This window comes from Oreochromis aureus, linkage group 18 (assembly GCF_013358895.1).
Source record: "Oreochromis aureus strain Israel breed Guangdong linkage group 18, ZZ_aureus, whole genome shotgun sequence".
In the NCBI taxonomy this organism is placed as follows: Eukaryota; Metazoa; Chordata; class Actinopteri; order Cichliformes; family Cichlidae; genus Oreochromis; species Oreochromis aureus.
The window spans coordinates 627414-646832 of NC_052959.1; the positions used below are offsets into that span (position 1 = coordinate 627414).

Consider the following 19419-nt stretch of genomic DNA (forward strand, 5'->3'; position numbering starts at 1 on the left):
CTTTACCTGTAGAACAGTAGATTTACATTTGGTTGTAAAATGCCGTCCTTGGGGGATGAAATCGTTCACGAAAAGCTTGCGTTGGCCGGGAATCGAACCCGGGTCAACTGCTTGGAAGGCAGCTATGCTAACCACTATACCACCAACGCAGGTGCAAGTTGACCGACGGTCTACTAAACTGGTGTTTCGGTCATTTAACTTGACATTGACACCAGCGTCTCCGTAATGTAGAGGTTATTACGTTCGCCTACCACGCGAAAGGTTCCGGAAGCAGTGGTTAATTGCTTAGGTGTTCTGTTTTTTGTTTTTTAAATTAAAAACTTTCTGCCACTTTCCCAATGTGCAAAAGGTTTAAAACGGCTAAATATTTATGGCCTTTTTTTGCTTTATGGAAAGACGAAACACAAAAGCTGTGCGCCCAACGTGGGGCTCGAACCCACGACCCTGAGATTAAGAGTCTCATGCTCTACCGACTGAGCTAGCCGGGCGACTGGAAGCAGTGAAAAACTAATTTTAGTTGAGGGTGCAGTAGGAGCTGCTGGCATTGTTTATTGTTGCATGTGTGTCCAACAATACTTTAAGTGTTCATCATTGTAAACGGAAATGTTAGCGGACTAAGAAAAAGACAAGATTTTTTACATCAAAATATACGCCTTTTTTTTCCTTGAAGGGCTCATGGGCTGGTGTGTCTCTGTGGCGCAATCGGTTAGCGCGTTCGGCTGTTAACCGAAAGGTTGGTGGTTCGAGCCCACCCAGGGACGGCACTTTTTGTCATCATTTTTAAATAAACAACCTCTATTCCACAGGTGTTGAACTCCAGGCTTCGAGGGCCTGTGTCCTGCAGGGTTTAGACGTGTCCCTGATCCAACACAGCTGATTCAAATGGCTAAATGACCTCCTTAACGTGTCTTGAAGTTCTCCAGAGACCTGGTAATAAATTAATCATTTGATTCAGGTGTGTTGACACAGGGCGAGATCTAAAATCTGGAGTGCCCCACCCTTGGGTTGGATGTTGCATTGGGCAGGGCAAAACACCGGTGACAACCACAAAGATGAGAAGCAGGTTCAGCTTTCAACAGTGGCACAGAAAATTTGCAAGAGAGAGCATTTTTTCAATTTCACTTACTGAAGTGTGTGGAATGGAAAAGAATGGCTTGACTTCTGATACACAGCTCACAGTAGGTGAGTAGAGCTGCCGGGACCTTTAGTCCAGTTGCACTGATGATACGAGATAGATTTCAAAGAAGTATCTTTTGTAGACAACCAAACGTTTTCCACCTTGACAGAATTCAGATGTACAACTATTACAGCAGCAGGGCTTCTGGCCTGTTTGCAGTCAAGACCTTTGACTCAAAACTCAAAACATTTCGTACATTATGTAACAAAAAAAGACCCAGAACTGTTGAGCGTCCTGTTTAAAATGGCACTGTGAGATTTCAGTCAGCCAGAGCATTTAGTTGATTATTTATGGTGTAACTGATTATTGGCGTATGATGCTGACGAGTAATGATGGTTATATTTGTCATGTAATAATTGTTATCCTCCCCTCTGTTTTCTTGTTATTTAGAACCACACATTTACACCCCCATACACTAGGGTGACCATATTTTGATTTCCAAAAAAGAGGACACTTGTCTCAGTCATGAAGAACTTGCTTAAAGAAACATAAAATCGTCCCGGGCATTTTGACTAGAGACCGGCCCACCAGGTATTATAGGGAAATCGTTAAAGCCTGAATGAAAACAAACGCTGTTGTGACAGTGATGTACACTGTCTTGTTGGTATATGTATGATTTCTATACATTTTACATCAGATGAAAACTTTGGTTGTAAGATTCAGATAATTGTTTAATAAAAGCCAGATATTTTAAATGAGAATAAGAAAGAAAAGTATTTCTTTGTGCCCCCCTTTCTCTGTTAATGCCCTACCTGACCCCCTGGCAACACTTTGCTAGACCCGCCCCTGCACAGTTACCAGCTGTCAGCTACTTAGAAAAGGATCCTGGTGTTATTTGTCTCTCAGAAACAGCTCATAACTTCAACTCATTCATGTCACCTAAAAGGTAAACCTGTTTCTCCATCACCTGTTCAGCTCTGATGATTCAGTAAGGACATCTCCTGGTTTCATCTGCATGTTTCCCTCTCACCAGATAACCAAACTGATATCATGACCAGCAGCTTTTACAGCTGTGGCTCCAGCAAACATCAGCTGATACTAGAAATTAATATTAAATAAATTCTAACAACAGCTGATCAAGCTTAAACATGCTGCTGTTGTTTAGCGCGACATCCGCTGGTTTCCTCTTTCTGGCGCAAAGTGGGCGATAAACAAACAAGAGAGAAAAGCCGATCAGCTGATCATTGATCAGTTTCATGATTGAAGTAGCAACAGGAGAGAGAGGGGAGAGAATGAGAGAAGAAGAGGCAGCTGTGCAGCAAAGACACAGAATAACTCCAGCTTTGTGTCTTTTTCATTCTAGCTGAAGTTCGGGACAAACTGTGTTTCTTCTCAGCTCAATACGAAACGTGTAATATTTTCTCTGAATACGGGACGATTCAGTTTTTTACGGGACGGTTGGCAACTCTACTAACTAACCTTATGAATAAAGTAAAGTTCACCATCAGTAACATCACAGCACCCACCCAGCTGTGTAGAAACTCCGTCATGCTAGCTAGCACGCAGTACGAGTTATTGTAAATGACTGTAAAAAGTCAGCACAATGAAAATAAACTCCACCTAAACTTGGTTTATATCTGACCCAGACAGACTGCAGGTCATAACTTCTTACCTGAAGTTCTTTTTTTTTTTTTTTTTTTTTTTTTTGTTAACCTGTCCCGTTTGGTTCTTTTGCCATCAGAATTATTGTCTAAAAGGCGAAGAAAGATGCCCAACGGATTTACTTTTATCAAATGGACCATCCCAGCCTTGCCGTAATGGTCCATTTGATTCACCTTTATTGTTTATTTTATTTTCACTTGCTGAATACGGGACAGACTTGACTGGAGGAAAGAAAGGGAGAAAGAAAGAGGAAAGAAAAAAAAAAAAAAAAACCTGAGAAGAGGGACGGGGAAAAAGGCAAAAAAACAAAACCAACAGAATAAGCAGACAAAAAAAAATACATATCGATCACCTGGATCACCTGTTGAGAAAGAAAAAAGAAAGCAAGCAGAAGAAGACAAGAGTAATAAACAAGATCACAATGATCTATGGGAATATGACAGTAAATACTAAATATTAAACATTATGGTGCAGCACGTGAGATCGACAGCGCACAGTGTGCTTTGAGGTAGGAGCCAAAAAGGGTGTAGTTTGTGTGTGTGAGCACCCGTGTGTACACCTGTGAGCATGAACGCGCTTGTTTTTAAAAGGTTCCTTCATGTAATGATCTGCTAGAGGGTGTGGGGGGCCACTGCCCCGTCCTCCAGGGCATGAAGCAGGTATGGAGGAGATGAAGACTCCAGACATCCAGAGGCCCTCAGAGCACAAGAGACCAAGGAAGACCAACAGAGGGCAGCAGCGCACTATCCCAGAAAGAGCTGAGGAGAGTCCCAGATGAGGGGTCACTCAGCAGCGCGCGAGCAGAAGCCAGGGGGTTGCAGTGACGTGCCCGTGAGCTCCGCCGGCAGCCAGCTGTGCCTGAGTGACCGAGCCCGGGCCGAGGCCGAGGGCACCCCATCCCCGAAGTGGCCCGAGCGAGCCCCAGGCTCCAGGCCCCGATAAGCAGCCGCCAAGGAGTGAGCCAGTGGGTACCTGGGCGCCCACCCCCGGACACACAGAACCACAAACGCACCGATGTCTGAGGGCGTCCGCCACCGGCAGGGGAAGTGGTGGGGGGAGATGGGCCTCCAAACCTTGGAGTGCCTGAGATGTCCCCAGAGAGGTGGCGTCTGATACCCAACCTGACATATAGACACAGACATACAGGCACACACAGATACAAACATCCATTCCCACCCTCATGCTCTCAACACTCACCCAACGTGGAGACAGACATAAAGAGACGCTGTACACACAATCACACTCCCCAAGCGTACTCTAAGCCCCGGGTCTGGGTACCCTTGCCCCTGGAGGGGGAAACTGCGCCCAGACCCAGGTGGTGTTACCCTTTTCCCTGCGGTGGGGAGAAGCAGACCGCCCCGACTCCGTAGCAGCAGGGAGGCCCCATACACCAGACCCCAGTCGGACGGCCAACTCCTCCTCCTAGCCCCCCCGCTCCAGCAGGCCGCAGAGAGAACAGGGTGTGGGAAGACTCAAACCTCCCTCCACCCGCTCATATGTAGTGTTGATGTATGTGTGTTCTAAGGTGCATTTAAAACCCAGGAGGGCATGGAGCTACCTGCCAGAGCAGCAGGTAAGCGTATAGCCCCTCCTGCTAGCCCTCAATGTCTACGTGTATTTAAAATTGAGAGGTGGGCAACGACGCCAGGGGTAAGGTGTACGCCCTGATGGTAATTTGGAGTCCGTGTAGCGTGCCCACCCCCAAGATCCTATATTATGTGTAATGAGAGTGTGAGTAATGTGAATGTCTAAGTTGTGGGATAAAATTGAGGCACAGGCAGCCAGAAGGGGACAGAGGGGGGGATGCCTCCCCTGCACCCTGGTGACACACCTTTACCCCAAGGCCCTGCATGTGTGGGTGATTGTGGTTGAGCGGGAAGAGGGAGGCAGCTGGAGATGGGGGGAAGGAAGGAGGGCAGTGACCCCTCCTGGGGTCAGCTCCCCGCTGACCCCAGTAGGCACCCCATACTCTGCAACCCGCCAGGGAAGGGGGCCCAGGCCCATCCAGACCGGGGCCCAGTGCAGCAGCGCCGCCTGCCCCACAGAGCCCGGGACAGTCCACCTGACCCCACCACAGAGAAAACTGCACCCACCCCATCATCCACTCATCTTCCAGACTACACAAGACAATAGACGCCCAGGCTGAGATCTCCCTCCACCTCTCCTATATCTCCCCCTCCTGCAGAGAGAGTTCCTGAAGAGAGGAAGGCTCCTTCACCATCAGTAACATCACAGCACCCACCCAACTGTGTAGAAACTCTGTCATGCTAGCTAGTACACAGTAAGAGTTATTGTTTTGTTTTTTTTTGTTGTTTTTTTTTTTTTAACCTGTCCCGTTTGGTTCTTTTGCCATCAGAATTATTGTCTAAAGGCGAAGAAAGATGCCCAACGGATTTACTTTACCAAATGGATCATCCCAGCCTTGCCGTAATGGTCCATTTGATTCACCTTTTATTGTTTATTTTATTTTCACTTGCTGAATACGGGACAGACTTGACTGGGGGAAGGAAAGGGGAGAAAGAAAGAGGGAAAGAAAAACAGCTGAGAAGAGGGACGGGGAAAAAGGGCAAAAACCAAAAACCAACAGAATAAGCAGACAAAAAAATACATATATCGATCACCTGGATCACCTGTTGAGAAAGAAAAAAGAAAGCAAGCAGAAGAAAACGAGAGTAATAAACAACATCACAATGATCTATGGGAATATGACAGTAAATACTAAATGTTAGACATTATTGTGCAGCACGTGAGATCGACAGCGCACAGTGTGCTTTGAGGTAGGAGCCAAAAAGGGTGTAGTTTGTGTGTGTGATCACCTGTGTGTACACCTGTGAGCATGAAGCGCTTGTTTTTAAAAGGTTCCTTCATGTAATGATCTGCTAGAGGGTGTGGGGCCACTGCCCCGTCCTCCAGGGCATGAAGCAGGTATGGAGGAGATCAAAACTCCAGACATCCAGAGGCCCCCAGAACACAAGAGACCAAGGAAGACCAACAGAGGGCAGCAGCGCATGCTATCCCAGAAAGAGCTGAGGAGAGTCCCAGATGAGGGGTCACTCAGCAGCCGCGAGCAGAAGCCAGGGGGTTGCAGTGGCGTGCCCGTGAGCTCCGCCGGCAGCCAGCTGTGCCTGAGTGACCGAGCCCCGGGCCGAGGCCGAGGGCACCCGCCTCGAAGTGGCCCGAGCGAGCCCCAGGCTCCAGGCCCCGATAAGCAGCCGCCAAGGAGTGAGCTGGTGGGTACCTGGGCGCCCACCCGGACACAAAGAACCACCAACGCACCGATGTCTGAGGGCGTCTGCCACCGGCAGGGGAAGTGGTGGGGAGATGGGCCTCAAACCTTGGAGGGCCTGAGATGTCCCCAGAGAGGTGGCGTCTGATACCCAACCTGACATATAGACACAGACATACAGGCACACACAGATAAAAACATCCATTCCCACCCTCATGCTCTCATATACAATTACTCAACACTCACCCAACGTGGAGACAGACATAGAGAGACACTGTACACACAATCACTCTCCCCAAGCGTACTCTAAGCCCCGGGTCTGGGTACCCTTGCCCTGGAGGGGAAACTGCGCCCAGACCCAGGTGGTGTTACCCTTTTCCCTGCGGTGGGGAGAAGCAGACTGCCCGACTCCGCAGCAGCAGGGAGGCCCCACATTCCAGACCCCAGTCGGACGGCCAACTCCTCCTCCTAGCCCCCGCTCCAGCAGGCCGCAGAGAACGGGGGTGTAGGAAGACTCCAAACCTCCCTCCACCCGCTCATATGTAGTGTTGATGTATGTGTGTTCTAAGGTGCATTTAAAACCCAGGAGGGCATGGAGCTACCTGCCAGAGCAGCAGGTAAGCACATAGCCCCTCCTGCTAGCCCTCAATGTCTACGTGTATTTAAAATTGAGAGGTGGGCAACGACGCCAGGGGTGAGGTGTACACCCTGATGGTAATTTGGAATCCGTGTAGCGTGCCCACCCCCAAGATCCTATATTATGTGTAATGAGAGTGTGAGTAATGTGAATGTCTAAGTTGTGGGATAAAATTGAGGCGGAGGCAGCCAGAAGGGGACAGAGGGGGGGGATGTCTCCTCTGCACCCTGGTGACACACCCCTACCCCAAGGCCCTGCATGTGTGGGTGATTGTGGTGGAGTGGGAAGAGGGAGGCAGCTGGAGATGGGGAGGGAAGGAAGGGAGGGGCAAGTGACCCCTCCCTGGGGCCAGCTCCCCCGCTGACCCCAGTAGGCACCCCCATACTCTGCAACCCGCCAGGGAAAGGGGGGCCCAGGCCCATCTGGACCGGGGCCCAGTGCAGCAACGCCTCCCGGCCCCACAGAGCCCGGGACAGTCCACCTGACCCCACCACAGAGAAAACTGCACCCACCCCATCATCCACTCATCTTCCAGACTACACAAGACAATAGACGCCCAGGCTGAGATCTTCCTCCACCTCTCCTGTATCTCCCCCTCCTGCAGAGAGAGTTCCTGAAGAGAGGAAATCTCCTGCAGGATTTGACAACCTCCCCCACCAGTTGAAGAGCCCCCCAAGTGGTTCGATGCACAGGCGGCACCCTGCGCCAGGACTGGGCCCCCATACACCCACCCGCCCACAACCCCGGCAACACACCAACCAGGACCCAAGCCCCTGAGGCTTGGCCAGGGCCCCAGCCCAGACGGAGTGCCCCAGAACCTCACGCCCATCCCGGACCCACCCAGGGGCAGCCAGGCTACCAGGTCAGTAACCCACGTCCGTCAGCACAGACCCTCCCTAGCCCTGCTGCACGCAGCCACGAGGAAACCGTCACCTAAGAGCCAACAGAGCCCCTAATTGGCCATGACCGCTACCCGGGTTGAGCCCCCAAGGAAGATGCTCCTGGGGAACCCCTGATGCCCTAAGCCTGTCCCTACCCCCCCACACCTATCACAACAGTGAAGGTGGGACCAAACTAAGACCCCCACCCCACTAGGTGATGGAGCTGATCAAAGGAGCCCAGAGCAATTGATCTGATGTGGTGGCAGAGGCTGTATCAAGACTAATGTAATCTAATAGATAATTTCTATATTGGTTAGAATTAAGATTATTTTTATTTTTCCAGTTCATGAGGACTGTTTTCTTGGCTATGCATAGGGCAGTGAAAACCATATGGGCTATATTCTTTTCTGTAGTGACATTATCTAAGCTGCCCAACAAACACACTAAAGGGGAAATTGGAATGTTACATTTCAGACACTTTGATAAGTCTTCACATATCTCGCGCCAAAACTTCTGAACTGGTGGACAGTTATTGTAACTGACTGTAAAAAGTCAGCACAACGAAAATAAACTCCACCTAAACTTGGTTTATATCTGACCCAGATAGACTGCAGGTCATAACTTCTTACCTGAAGTTCAGTTCACCTGACACTCGGACTGGCGGCCGCCTCGGGTCTCTCCTCCTCCTGCCTCCCCTTTCCCTCATCCACCTGCTGGCCTCTGTGGAAGCTCCGCCATAGCCACCACCAAACAACTGAGTTATTCTTACACATCGGCCAGCATATGGCCAATCCACCACCTTTCATTGTTTATACCGCTACAAAAAACCCCATCGGCCCATAAAAACAAAAAATCACCAATGCCCGGTATGCCCGATGGCCAGTCCCGCTATGGTCGGTACGAGGGAAATTTCTTTTGCAGTTCGTCTGAATGATGCACTTGCGCTTTGGGATCTTTTAAGCATCATTAGGCGCGTTGCTGCGCGCTGTCTGTCCGGTCTGTGAGCGCAGAACAAGCGCTCACAAAGCAGCAGTTTGGGGATGACGTCTCACACACGTGCGTCCTCTGTCCAAATATAGGAAAACCCGGACATTTTTATCAGTCTCGAAAATCCCCCCGGACAGAACGTGAAAAGAGGACATGTCCGGGGAAAAGAGGACGGTTGCTCACCCTACCATACGCTGAGTATAGCTGTACTACTACTGCTGTATTGATTCAAGTATCGATGGAACAAACTCTCTGTGCCCTACTCTCTGACCGGCGTCCTTGTCCATGGGGGGTTTTCACCCCCGGCATCCCAGAGATAATGCTCTAACAAAGGCTGCACTGACTATTTCTTCTTCACTCACCTTTTTCACTCACCATCTGTTTATACACCAGTCTGGATTTAATCATTACTTATCATTAATCTCTGGCTCTCTTCTACACTGTGTCTTCTACCCTGTCTTCCCTCCACCACCCAGAACCAGTTGCGGCAGATGGCCGCCCCTCCCTGAGCCCGGTTCCGGAGGTTTCTTCCTGTTGAAAAGGAGTTTTTCCTTTCCGCTCTTGCCAAGTGCTTACTCAATGGGGGTTGTCTGGTTGTTGTCTGATTGCTGAGGTTTTCTCTGTATTAAAAAAAAGTTTCTATTTTAACATTTTGTGTTCCAGGCTTCTAGATACTAAAATAAAACATAAGTGGAGCACACACTGCCACAGTTAAATTGCGATGTCCAAAACAAACCATAAAAAGTAAACTGAAGAAATAAACTCATTGGCTAGATAATGACCATATTTCACTCAGTAACCAAAGCAACAGACCACTACTTGTTTTGTTTTCCACATGTAAAACATGTAAAAAATGCTGTGTTCACTTTGGCCTCCTCAGTCCATAACACTGAGCCAGGTATTGCACCTAATCATATTAAACAACACAACATTATGGTGACAATGATTATGACGACTGTGAAGATTAAGCTTATTCCCTCTGCTCTAGCTCCACCCTTTTCTAAGCCTGCACTCCTCGCTCTCAGCCAGATCTCACACTATCAGTGAATCACAAGATTGACTGACTGGCTTTTAAAACCAGTTCTTACTCAACAGACAAAGGTAAGAGCTGGTCATTTATTCCTTTAGAAAGCATGCATTGGTGCAAATATTTATTTTTGCATCGAAAACAGTGATTGTTAAGGCTGCTGTTGTAAGTCTAGCCTTTGACACAGACTGAGTAATTGTTCGGCAGATGTGGTTAACACTCAGTTACTTTGTGTTTGTTTGGTGTTCCACAAACATATTGTTGCATATAAATCTGTTTAGGTATGCTTCTGCATTTCTTCATTTTGTTAAATCCATTCTTATGTGTTTTCTTACTTACTTTTCAAGCCATGTCATGTTAAAAAGCATCGCACTCTACAGTTAAAGTTCACTTCTTTAACTGAATGTGAGTTCATTAAAACCAGTGAAGGAAGAAATGAAAGCTTTGACAACCTGAACGAATGAGCTGCCTCAGCCTAATGGGCTTCATCAGTTATATGACTGACGTAGCTTTGCTTAGTACTCTGTTGTCATCGACCGCCCAGCTGTCTCAGCAGCTTTCAGTGTGACATGTACTGCTGTATGAAGCAATATATCTGGAATATTTAGTGATCACAGTTGACGGATGGATAGCAAATAAAGAAATAAATACAACATTTTCCAGCATGTCTTTTTATGCACAATTGCCTGGTCTCAGTTCATGTGGGAGGCAAAATAAGATAAACATTAGAGCAATGGCAAAACTTTTGGAGAGCAATGATATACACAGTCTTTTATAATTTTTTACAAGCAGGTGTAAGATTGTGACAGTGAAGCTCATCCCACCCAGCAACATCAATGTAGCCAGGTCATTTTTCTGTGGCTGTTTTGTTTAAACTTTGCTGTCAGCTCTGTGGTGATACTTGAATATGTTACTAAAAGAAAGACATCGTGTATGTCCTCCTTATTCAAATTGGGATTTATACAGACATGTGGACATTTGAAAGATGCAGTGTTGTTAATTACAAGTTACGTAATGTAACAAATGGCTTTGTACTGGGAGTACAGAAAGAACTCCAACGTTTTTGTGTTTTTGAAAAGCATACACAAATGTTTGAGTAATGATCCATAAAACAGATAAATAACACAATCATGGTGAGTCCATCAGCTTCTTTTTAATCAGTTACAATGTTGGCATTTAGATCATAGTTAAGTAGGAAAAAAAATCTTTCCCATTGTAAAAACGGTCACGAGAGGATTTTGCATTTTCAGGGTCATACCAATAAAATAAATATATAAATAATATTTATTATAAATAATAAATAAAATAAAACTTCATTGTCTTGTTTAGCTTTCATTAAATTTTATTGGTTTTACCTCACAAATGATGTCATATCTCAGTCACATATATCTATATAAGCTGTCCTAAGTGTGAGTGTCAGACTCCTGGTAATCTCATCTTAATCTGATAAGTAATCTTCAGCCTAGTTTAAACTAAATGTTTGTGACAACTGTGTGCCTAAATGCATGAATCATGCTGCAGATATTCAGATGTGGAGCTGTCACGATGTCGATTAGTTGTGACATCAAGCCAAAATTACACAAGCTTATTTAAGCTAAAGAAAATATTGTTCAAGTAGCAAAAACACTGTTATCTACTCTGTGTGTCGCAGGCTTCCCGAAGGATGTCTGCCACTACTCAAGAAGAGGACGAAGTGCCCGCCAATCACACAGGTCAGAGACGTCACAAAGATGCAATAGTCCATTACAACTGGATGCAAAACTTCGATGCTGTTTTGACTCATGGTCGATGACCCGTGGCGTTTTGCATTCATGAAAACACGTGGCTTTGTTACACTTGTTTGTGTGTCTCCAGGTCCCAAAGGTGTCATTAATGACTGGCGAAGGTTTAAGTTGGACAGTGTGGATCAGACCGTCCCTCAGAACAAGAGAGAGCTGCTCAGACAAATGTCCAGTCCTCGAGATGATGACAAGGAGAGACTCAACAGAAAGGTGAATGGAAACATCTGGAACAATAGAATCATACTAATGACACAGAAAGGCATGCAAGTGTAAAGACAAGTGCAGCAGTAACATATGTTTTCTCAACTGTAGATGAGTGTTCAGGAGTATGAGTTGATCCAAGATGAGGATGAACGCTGCCTAAAACGCTACAGAAAACAGTGTATGCAGGAAATGCACGAGCGCCTGAGCTTTGGTCCCAAGTTTGAATCAGTCCATGAACTTGAGAGCGGAGAAGCATTCCTTGAAGTCATAGAGAAGGAACACCGGTTGACCCTGGTGGTGGTCCACATCTACCAGCATGGTGTCAAAGGTCAGGTGTTTGAGGGGGGTGCATATTCAAGTGTTGTCTCAACACGAAAATTCAAACTTCAGTTTACCTGAACAATAAATAGATGTTCCCCAAACAGCCATGTACTGGACACAGTGTTGTTTGCTAAAGGTTGTGGCTTCTCTGTGCTTTGTCAGGCTGTGAAGAGCTGAACTCATGCCTGGACTGTTTGGCTACTGAATACCCCAGTGTTAAATTTTGTCGTATTGATGCCGTGGCCACTGGTGCTGCTGAACGCTTCTCCTCTGAGGTTAGTGCACTGTTGGCTTACTGATGAAGAATTAGACTTTTAAATACACTTTCATCTCCAGAACGTGTAGTACAAAATTTTGTTTTGGGTATAGATAGAATTTTATTTTGAACATGCAAATATAACTGAAATAAGAGAAAAGAAGAAAAAAACCAAAAACCCATCTAGTTTTCATGTATATGTCTACACAGTGTGTGTGCTTGAAAAGTTTACACTTGTTCTGTTCCTTATTTACAAATCAATATTCAGAATTTGACATTATATGATCCACACGTGTTTAACTATATACAAGTCTACACATAAACACACATAAAAAATTTCAGCACGTAAACCAAAACAACAACAAACTACATTTTTACATAAACGAAGCACCCTGTGGTTAACACCCGCTTAATCTATGAGCTTATTTTATATCTATGTGACAAATACCTTAATGAACAAGCTTGGGTTACTCTGGCCTTGATCTATAAAAATGAGGACAAGGGGACAACTCAATCCCTGTATTTCTTTTCCAAGAAAACCAGGGATTTCCCTGGGTTCTTATTTCGATCCTGTTCCCTATACTGAAAACATTCTTTTAAAGGTTTCTTGTCCAGGAAATATTCCTGTGGCTGGGAGTTACACCTAGCACTTCCAATTATAATGACTACAAGCTCATTTGGAGTTTTGTTGCTGTTCTTCCAGGTTCTTCCTACCCTGTTGGTGTACAAGGCTGGTGAGTTACTGGGTAACTTCCTGGCTGTGACCAAACACTTCAATGAAGAGTTCTTTGCAACGGATGTTGAGGCTTTTCTCAATGAATATGGCCTCTTACCCGAGAAGGAATTTGAAGCGTGTGCTGCTGATGAGGATGAGGGGGGGGAAGTGGAATAGAGCAATTATGCAGTGCACTGGAGGGGAGCAAATACAAGTAGAAAACAGGGGGGGAAGGATCTGACAGTAAGGGGCAAATAAAAAGGAGAGCTGAGGAAAAGGAGTGGAAGAACAGCAGCTGGGATATAAACACGAGTTTAAAAAAAGCACAAAACTGTGCATACAGATAAACATCTAGCAGCTCAAATGCTGAATCTATTTAGAGACTGTTAGAAGTAAACCACAGACGGTGAGGAGGTCTGTGCTGAAATACTGCTTAGCGGTGATGTCATAACTCTCCAATAAAAGATGTCTTCATCACAGTTCTTCCTGTCGGTGTCTGTCTGTCTTTTTTATAATGAGCAATATTCATATTTTAATGTGATGTATATGAAACATCATCATGGACTGCAGAGGTGGGAGGGAACAAATACTTTGTCATGTACTTAAGGAGAGTTCTCAGGCATCTGTACTGTATTTTTCTGACAACGTTTTACTTTTACTCCGTACATTTTTAAACAAATTTCTGCACTTTTTCAAAACAGGCTCGTTACTTTTGGTTTGACAGATCTGAGTAGAGTTATTACAGGGCTCTAGACTAACTTTTTAACATGGGCGCACCGGTGCGCCTAACTTTAAAAATTTAGGCGCACCGGCACAAAAGTTAGGCGCACTCAAATTTTTCAACGGCATCGCTTAACACCACAGTTTTACATGTGCACTTTCTTTGGGGGAGAAGTCCATACAGACAATATTCATTTCTAAATTATTAACTAACAAACTTGTGCTTAAATTGCTTTGTCAATATTGTAGAAAATGTTAAACTTAATCATCATCTTGGCTCCTCTGACGACCTGTTTGCTGCTGAAAGGCAGTGGGGAGAGGGGACACTTGGGCAGTGCATTTATTGCAGCATATAATGTGTTTTCTGGATACACTGCTGTTTTTTCAGCATTCAAAGATTGATGGCACCGTGTCAGAGCTGGCTATGAATTTCAGACGGATCAGTCCTTAACACAAAAGTTATCAATAGTTCTTTTCATCTTTCCTCATTACCCACAGCTACATCCACTTCTGTCGGTCCTAGGCTGCTCACTAGGGCTGGGTATCATCACTGATTTCTATAATCCATTTGATTCCGGTTCTCAAAGTCCTGATTCGATTCAATTTAGCCTCAGACAGTCAGAAATATTATAATTCTGATCATTTATCAGTACTGATACATGTGAGACTTCATCAGAATTGTGAACATCACAGCAGATGCCTTTGTGTCAAAGTAACTGAGAATAAAACAGAAAAACATGAAGCAGATTTTCCTGGTCTGGCTTTTTATAGCAGATAACCTTAAAAATACTCTGCAATATTCTGCAATTTTGCATAATTTTAAAAAGTTTAAATTTCTTCAGTATTGAACAGCAGAAATTAGGCTTTCTTGTCCAAGGTCATTTAAGTGAAAAAAAGAAAAAGAGAAGAAAAAGACAGTGGCCGACAGCGCTGTAAACAATGGTAGACTGGTGGGTAATAAGCGAATGGATAATGCAGAAAACAGAGATTTGAGACGGAAACTGGTTTTGAAGTACAGAGAGAGAGAGAGAGAGAGAGAGAGAGAGAGAGCTGTGCATGAAGTGGTGGAAGCAAAACAGCAAAAGTCAGAGGGAATTCATGACGACATTGATCAAATGTGAAGCGTAGTTTGCTGCTTCTTTTGCTGCTGGCTCGGCGAATTTTGGTTGGAGAGACAAAACCTGCAGCTCAGAATCAGCGCAAAAAGACAGAAACACAGCGCGGACCCGACGCATCAGAATCGCTGAGCTCTGACAGCGTGTCCGTGTTCGGGCCATGGGGTGAGAAAGCCGAGAAAGACAAAGCTGATCCTGATGCGTCGGGTCTGTGTTTACGTCTTTGTGTGGAATCCGTGTGCCTGCTCTCATTTACAGTTTGGTGGTTGTTGAAATAGTTTTGTGAGCTTTAACCTGAGAGTCTGGCGTTTCTGGCAAAACACAGTTATATTTAAAAGTCAATTCAGGATTTAATGAATCGATATCGCTTTATTCAAGCTACTCACCTCTCTCTTCCACCTGCACTTTCAACTGGACCACGGCCAATCAGAGAGGTCCCGCCCCTGACTATCTCTGATTGGTTTAGTCCACAATAGGGGCATAATGTGTGTCTGTTGTTGACCACATGGAGAGTTGCAGAGATTTTTTTTTTTTTTTTTGCTACCCGAACAGTTGGTCGCACCGGTGCAACCAAATATTTTCTTTTAGTCGCACCACTGAAAAATTTGGTCACATTTGCGACCAAATTGGTTGCACTCTAGAGCCCTGTATTATTTCACACTGCGAGCCTCTGTGTCTCGAAGAATTTAAGCAGTTCTGAAGGCAAAAGAAGATTCAAGCTGGTACTAGCAAAGTGTAACTAATGAAGTAAATTTGTCTTTTGTCTTCATTTGGGTCACAAAATATAATCTTTAATTAATTCATGTCTATGACAGAGTTTTTTCCCCTAAAGACAGTGAATTACTAGTGCTTCATGTCTGAAAAGACTCCACTATAATAGACAGGAGGTGGTGACGATGAGTCGAGGCTTTCATCCTCTTTAATTAACCAGTCTGTCTCAAACTGTTCTGTCATCATTACACATTAGGATTTTAAAAAAGTACTTTGAAGAAGGACCATTACATAAACCTTAACAGGGTAAAAGAATGAGACGGTGTACAGGGTGCATTGACTCAAATGTTTCATTTTTTACTAAACTGATGTGTTTTTAGTGGAGCTTCTTGATTTATTGGGCAACTTCTATGAAAATACCCTCCTGCTATAAAACATCAACGCATCGACTCGTGATTAATGCAAATATCCAGTTAATTATATTGCAGCATGGCAGGAACTGCGCGCATTTAGACATACAGGCATGAAGGAGAAGGGTGACTTTGAACACTGCACAGTTTTTGGTGCCAGACAGGCTGTGTGACTATTTCACAAACTGCTCATATATTAGGATTTTCCTAACAACCATGTATCTGTAACAATTTACAGGTAAAGGTCAGAAAAAAAGAGAAAATATGTAGTGAGCCATATTTCTGTGGCCAAAAATACCTTGCTAAAAAATTGGATGAAAAGGAGCAGATAAGCACATCAATAAGGTTACCAAAGCTTCTGTAACTTAGAAAATATAAGGTTAGAAAATCTTTATCTCAAACTGACTAAACCTACAAAGGTTTTTTTGAGCTGTCATGTAATGAAATGAAATAAACGTGTCATTGTTATTGCCTGACTGCTTTGAGGTGATAGGAAGGCAACAGCAAGTCAAATAACTACTACACTTCAGCAGCTGCCTTAGCAATAGATGATCCCTCCAAGCGTTACCACTCACAGCTAAGACCAGAACTGAGGCTACAGACTCAACAAACCTGGGAAATATAAGATTGGAAAAACGTTTTCTGGTCTAATGAGTTTTGATTTCTACTGCAACATTCAGATGTTCTGGTCAGAATTTGGTGTGAACAAGCATGGATCCATCCTGTCTCGTGTCAACAGTTCAGGCTGCTGGTTGTGGTGGTATAATGGGTTGGGGCACATTGTCTTCTCACACGTCAGTCCCCAGCTGACTGATCATCATTTAAACACCAAGGCCTGCTAGCTGCTGGTGCTGACCACAATAATAATAATAATAATAATAATAATAATAATAATAATAATAATAATAATAATGATGGATTGGATTTATATAGCGCTTTTCAAGGAACCCAAAGCGCTTTACAATGCCATTATTCATTCACGCTCACATTCATACACTGGTGGAGGCAAGCTACGGTTGTAGCCACAGCTGCCCTGGGGCAGACTGGCTGCTTCCAGCAGGGTAACGCACCATGGCACAAAGCTCAGATCACCTCAAACTGTTGGTTTCTTTACCATGACAGTGTGTTCAGTGCACTGTTACTGTATACCCACTAGCATTTACTGAAAGTGTGTAAGGGCGGGTGTGTTCTGTGACCTCAGGGAGACATTTGAAGTTGTTACCAAGATGAGGAGTTTACGGATAACAAAAAAGCACAACAGCAATTAAAAAAAATCATTATTTTATGTATATATATGTATATATAAACATATATGTGTGTGTGTGTGTGTGTGTGTGTGTGTGTTTTAGATCACTGCCCTGAATTAATATGGTTTGTTAATTGCAATGATTGATCCATCAGTATGTTGTTTACAGTTTGTTTGCTTAGAGACTTCAAGCTTTTTACTGTCATTGTGCAGTTTCTTGCACAGTGAAATTGGGTAGCTGGACGACAAAGTTGCAAAAGTAAAGAAGAGAAAACAATATACAACGAGGGAAAAAAAATAAAAAGAATAAAAAGCAATATGTATGTATACATATATGTGAGTGAAACTATATACATGGTGTATGTGCAGACACATTGAAACAGAAACATTGTGGGGCTGTATACAAGGGCAGTTATGTAATATAATAAATAAATAAATAAAGGTGGAGGGGCTATGGTCATTTAGGGTGGAGATGGCAATTCCACTGAGACCAAAATATTGCACATGAGCCAAAAATTAGCACAGAACATGGAAAGACTGAGATATTGCACATAGTTGATCAATAGCAGCGTCAGAGTGGATGTGTTGGAGAAGTGTGTTCACACTCTTAGTTTGCATTAAGAGTTCTGACAGCCCACAGGAAGAAGCTGTTGGTTTTGCACCTGATGGATCTGAGCCTTTTTCCAGAGGGCAGGATCTTGAAGAGGTGGTGGTTAGGATGGAGGTGGTCCTTTATAATTGCCCTGGCTCTGGAGAGACACCTTGAGCTGGCAATTAAGTCCAGGGAGGACAGTGGACAGCCGATCACCTTCTCTGCAGTTCTGATGACCGTCTGTAGTCTCGTCAGCTGTTGTGCAACCAACGTACCACACAGGGATGGCGTGCACCAGCACACTCTCTATAGTGGCACGGTAGAAGGACACTAGGAGGTCAGTCTGCAGCCTGTTCCATCTCAGGACCCTCAGGAAATGGAGGCGGTGCTGGGCTTTCTTCACTAGGGCTGATGTGTTTGTGGACCAAGATAGGTCCTCGGATATGTGGGTGCTGAGGAACTTAAAGGAGGACGCCCTCTCCACATAGTCACCTTTTATGGAGAGGGGAGGGGGATCAGTTCTTGTTTTGCGTAAGTCCATGACCACTTCCTTTGTTTAGGGTGAGGTTATTGTAGTCACACCATTCTGACAGCTGCTGGACCTCATCTCAAATTTGATGATGATGTTGCAGGGGTGTGTGGGGGTGCAGTCACTGGTGTAGATGGTGTATAGGAGTGGACTCAGCACACATCCCTGTGGTGAGCCAGTGCTGAGTGACAGGGTGGATGATCTCTGGTTGCCAAGTGTGTGTGTGTGTGTGTGTGTGGGGGGGGGGGGGTCCAAGTTTACCAACTTGTCTATAAGAATGTCTGGGATGATGGCATTGAAGGCCGAGCTGAAATCAATGAAGAGCATCCTTACTGATGTCCCAGGATTCTCCAGGTGATGCAGAGCGGAGTGGAGGGCGGTGGAAATTGCATCCTCTGTGGACCTGTTTGCCTTGTAGGCAAACGGGTGGGGGTCGAGCTGGGTGGGAGGCAGTCCTTTATGTGTTTTAAGACCAACTTCTCTAAGCACTTCGCTGAGGACACTGATGGTGGTGGACCTGGGGACTGGGACTATTGTTGCTGACTTCAGGCAGTGAGGGACAGAGGCATGTGTCAGGGAGAGGTTGAATAGTCTGGTGAACACAGGAGCCAGCTGGTCGGCGCAGGCTTTGAGCACTCTACCAGGTATTCTGTCAGGGCCAGCAGCTTTCCTCTGATTTACTGCTCTGAACACATTGCAAAGCTGGTGTTCTTGGAGGCTAAATGTGTAGAGGCTGTGCTCAGAGGAGGCTGTGGGCAGGCGGTGTGCATGGTGGGGGTGACTGCAGTTTTCTCCAAGTGGGCAAAGAAGTGGTTAAGTTCCTCTGCTAATGAGACATCCATATTATCTATATTTGTCTCATTGCCATTGGTGACGTGTTTCAGGCCCTCCCATACCTTTCTGGAGTTGTTATCAGAGAGGTGAATAGTCCTCTGCCTTTTTTAAGGTCTGCTCTTGCTCTGCTGTACATGTCCTGGTCCCCAGATTTGTATGCAGAGTTGTGTGCCTTTAACAATGCCTGAACCTTACTTGTCATCCAGGGTTTACAGTTGGGGTAGACCCTGACCCGTGGTGACAGTGTCCATGCAGTGCTTGATGTAACCCAGCACTGCTATTGTGTGAGTCTCTGGGTCATCATGTTCAAAGACACTCCACTGTGTGAGGGCAAAACAGTCCTGCAATTGAGCGAGAGCTTCCTCAGAAAAGGTACAAGCTCTTTATTAAGATGCCACATTACAGTTATTTACATGCGTTTCTGAACAGAATAATTAGTTTTGGTAGT

The 19419-nt window shown here is 45.1% G+C and overlaps 1 protein-coding gene and 3 non-coding genes across 5 annotated transcripts; 2 read left to right on the forward strand and 2 right to left on the reverse strand.

Annotated features, from left to right (window-relative positions):
• Positions 1-77: 77 nt before the first annotated feature.
• trnag-ucc lies at positions 78-149 on the reverse strand. The gene has a single exon. It is a non-coding gene; the product is annotated as a tRNA-Gly (tRNA).
• Positions 150-415: 266 nt separating this feature from the next.
• trnak-cuu lies at positions 416-488 on the reverse strand. The gene has a single exon. It is a non-coding gene; the product is annotated as a tRNA-Lys (tRNA).
• Positions 489-687: 199 nt separating this feature from the next.
• On the forward strand, positions 688-761 carry trnan-guu. The gene has a single exon. It is a non-coding gene; the product is annotated as a tRNA-Asn (tRNA).
• A 292-nt stretch (positions 762-1053) lies between these two features.
• LOC116319970 (phosducin-like) lies at positions 1054-13293 on the forward strand. Of its 2 annotated transcripts, XM_039602725.1 has the most exons (7): positions 1054-1182; positions 9499-9611; positions 11189-11249; positions 11392-11528; positions 11631-11850; positions 12006-12118; positions 12803-13293. In XM_039602725.1, exons 3-7 carry the CDS (start codon positions 11201-11203, stop codon positions 12989-12991), a joined length of 708 nt encoding a protein of 235 aa, XP_039458659.1. In that variant the 5' UTR covers positions 1054-1182; positions 9499-9611; positions 11189-11200; the 3' UTR covers positions 12992-13293. The 2 variants fall into 2 exon arrangements, with proteins under 2 accessions (XP_039458659.1, XP_031595318.2); XM_031739458.2 differs by lacking the exon at positions 9499-9611 and having other exon boundaries at positions 1057-1182.
• The last annotated feature ends 6126 nt before the right edge of the window (positions 13294-19419 follow it).

Excerpts from the sequence above, each read along its gene's own strand:
- LOC116319970 (XM_039602725.1), top strand. The coding sequence starts at position 11,201 with ATGTCTGCCACTACTCAAGAAGAGGACGAAGTGCCCGCCAATCACACA. Across the intron at positions 11,250-11,391 it reads AGTGCCCGCCAATCACACAG|GTCCCAAAGGTGTCATTAAT; the intron begins GTCAGAGACGTC and ends GTGTGTCTCCAG. Across the intron at positions 11,529-11,630 it reads AGGAGAGACTCAACAGAAAG|ATGAGTGTTCAGGAGTATGA; the intron begins GTGAATGGAAAC and ends TCTCAACTGTAG.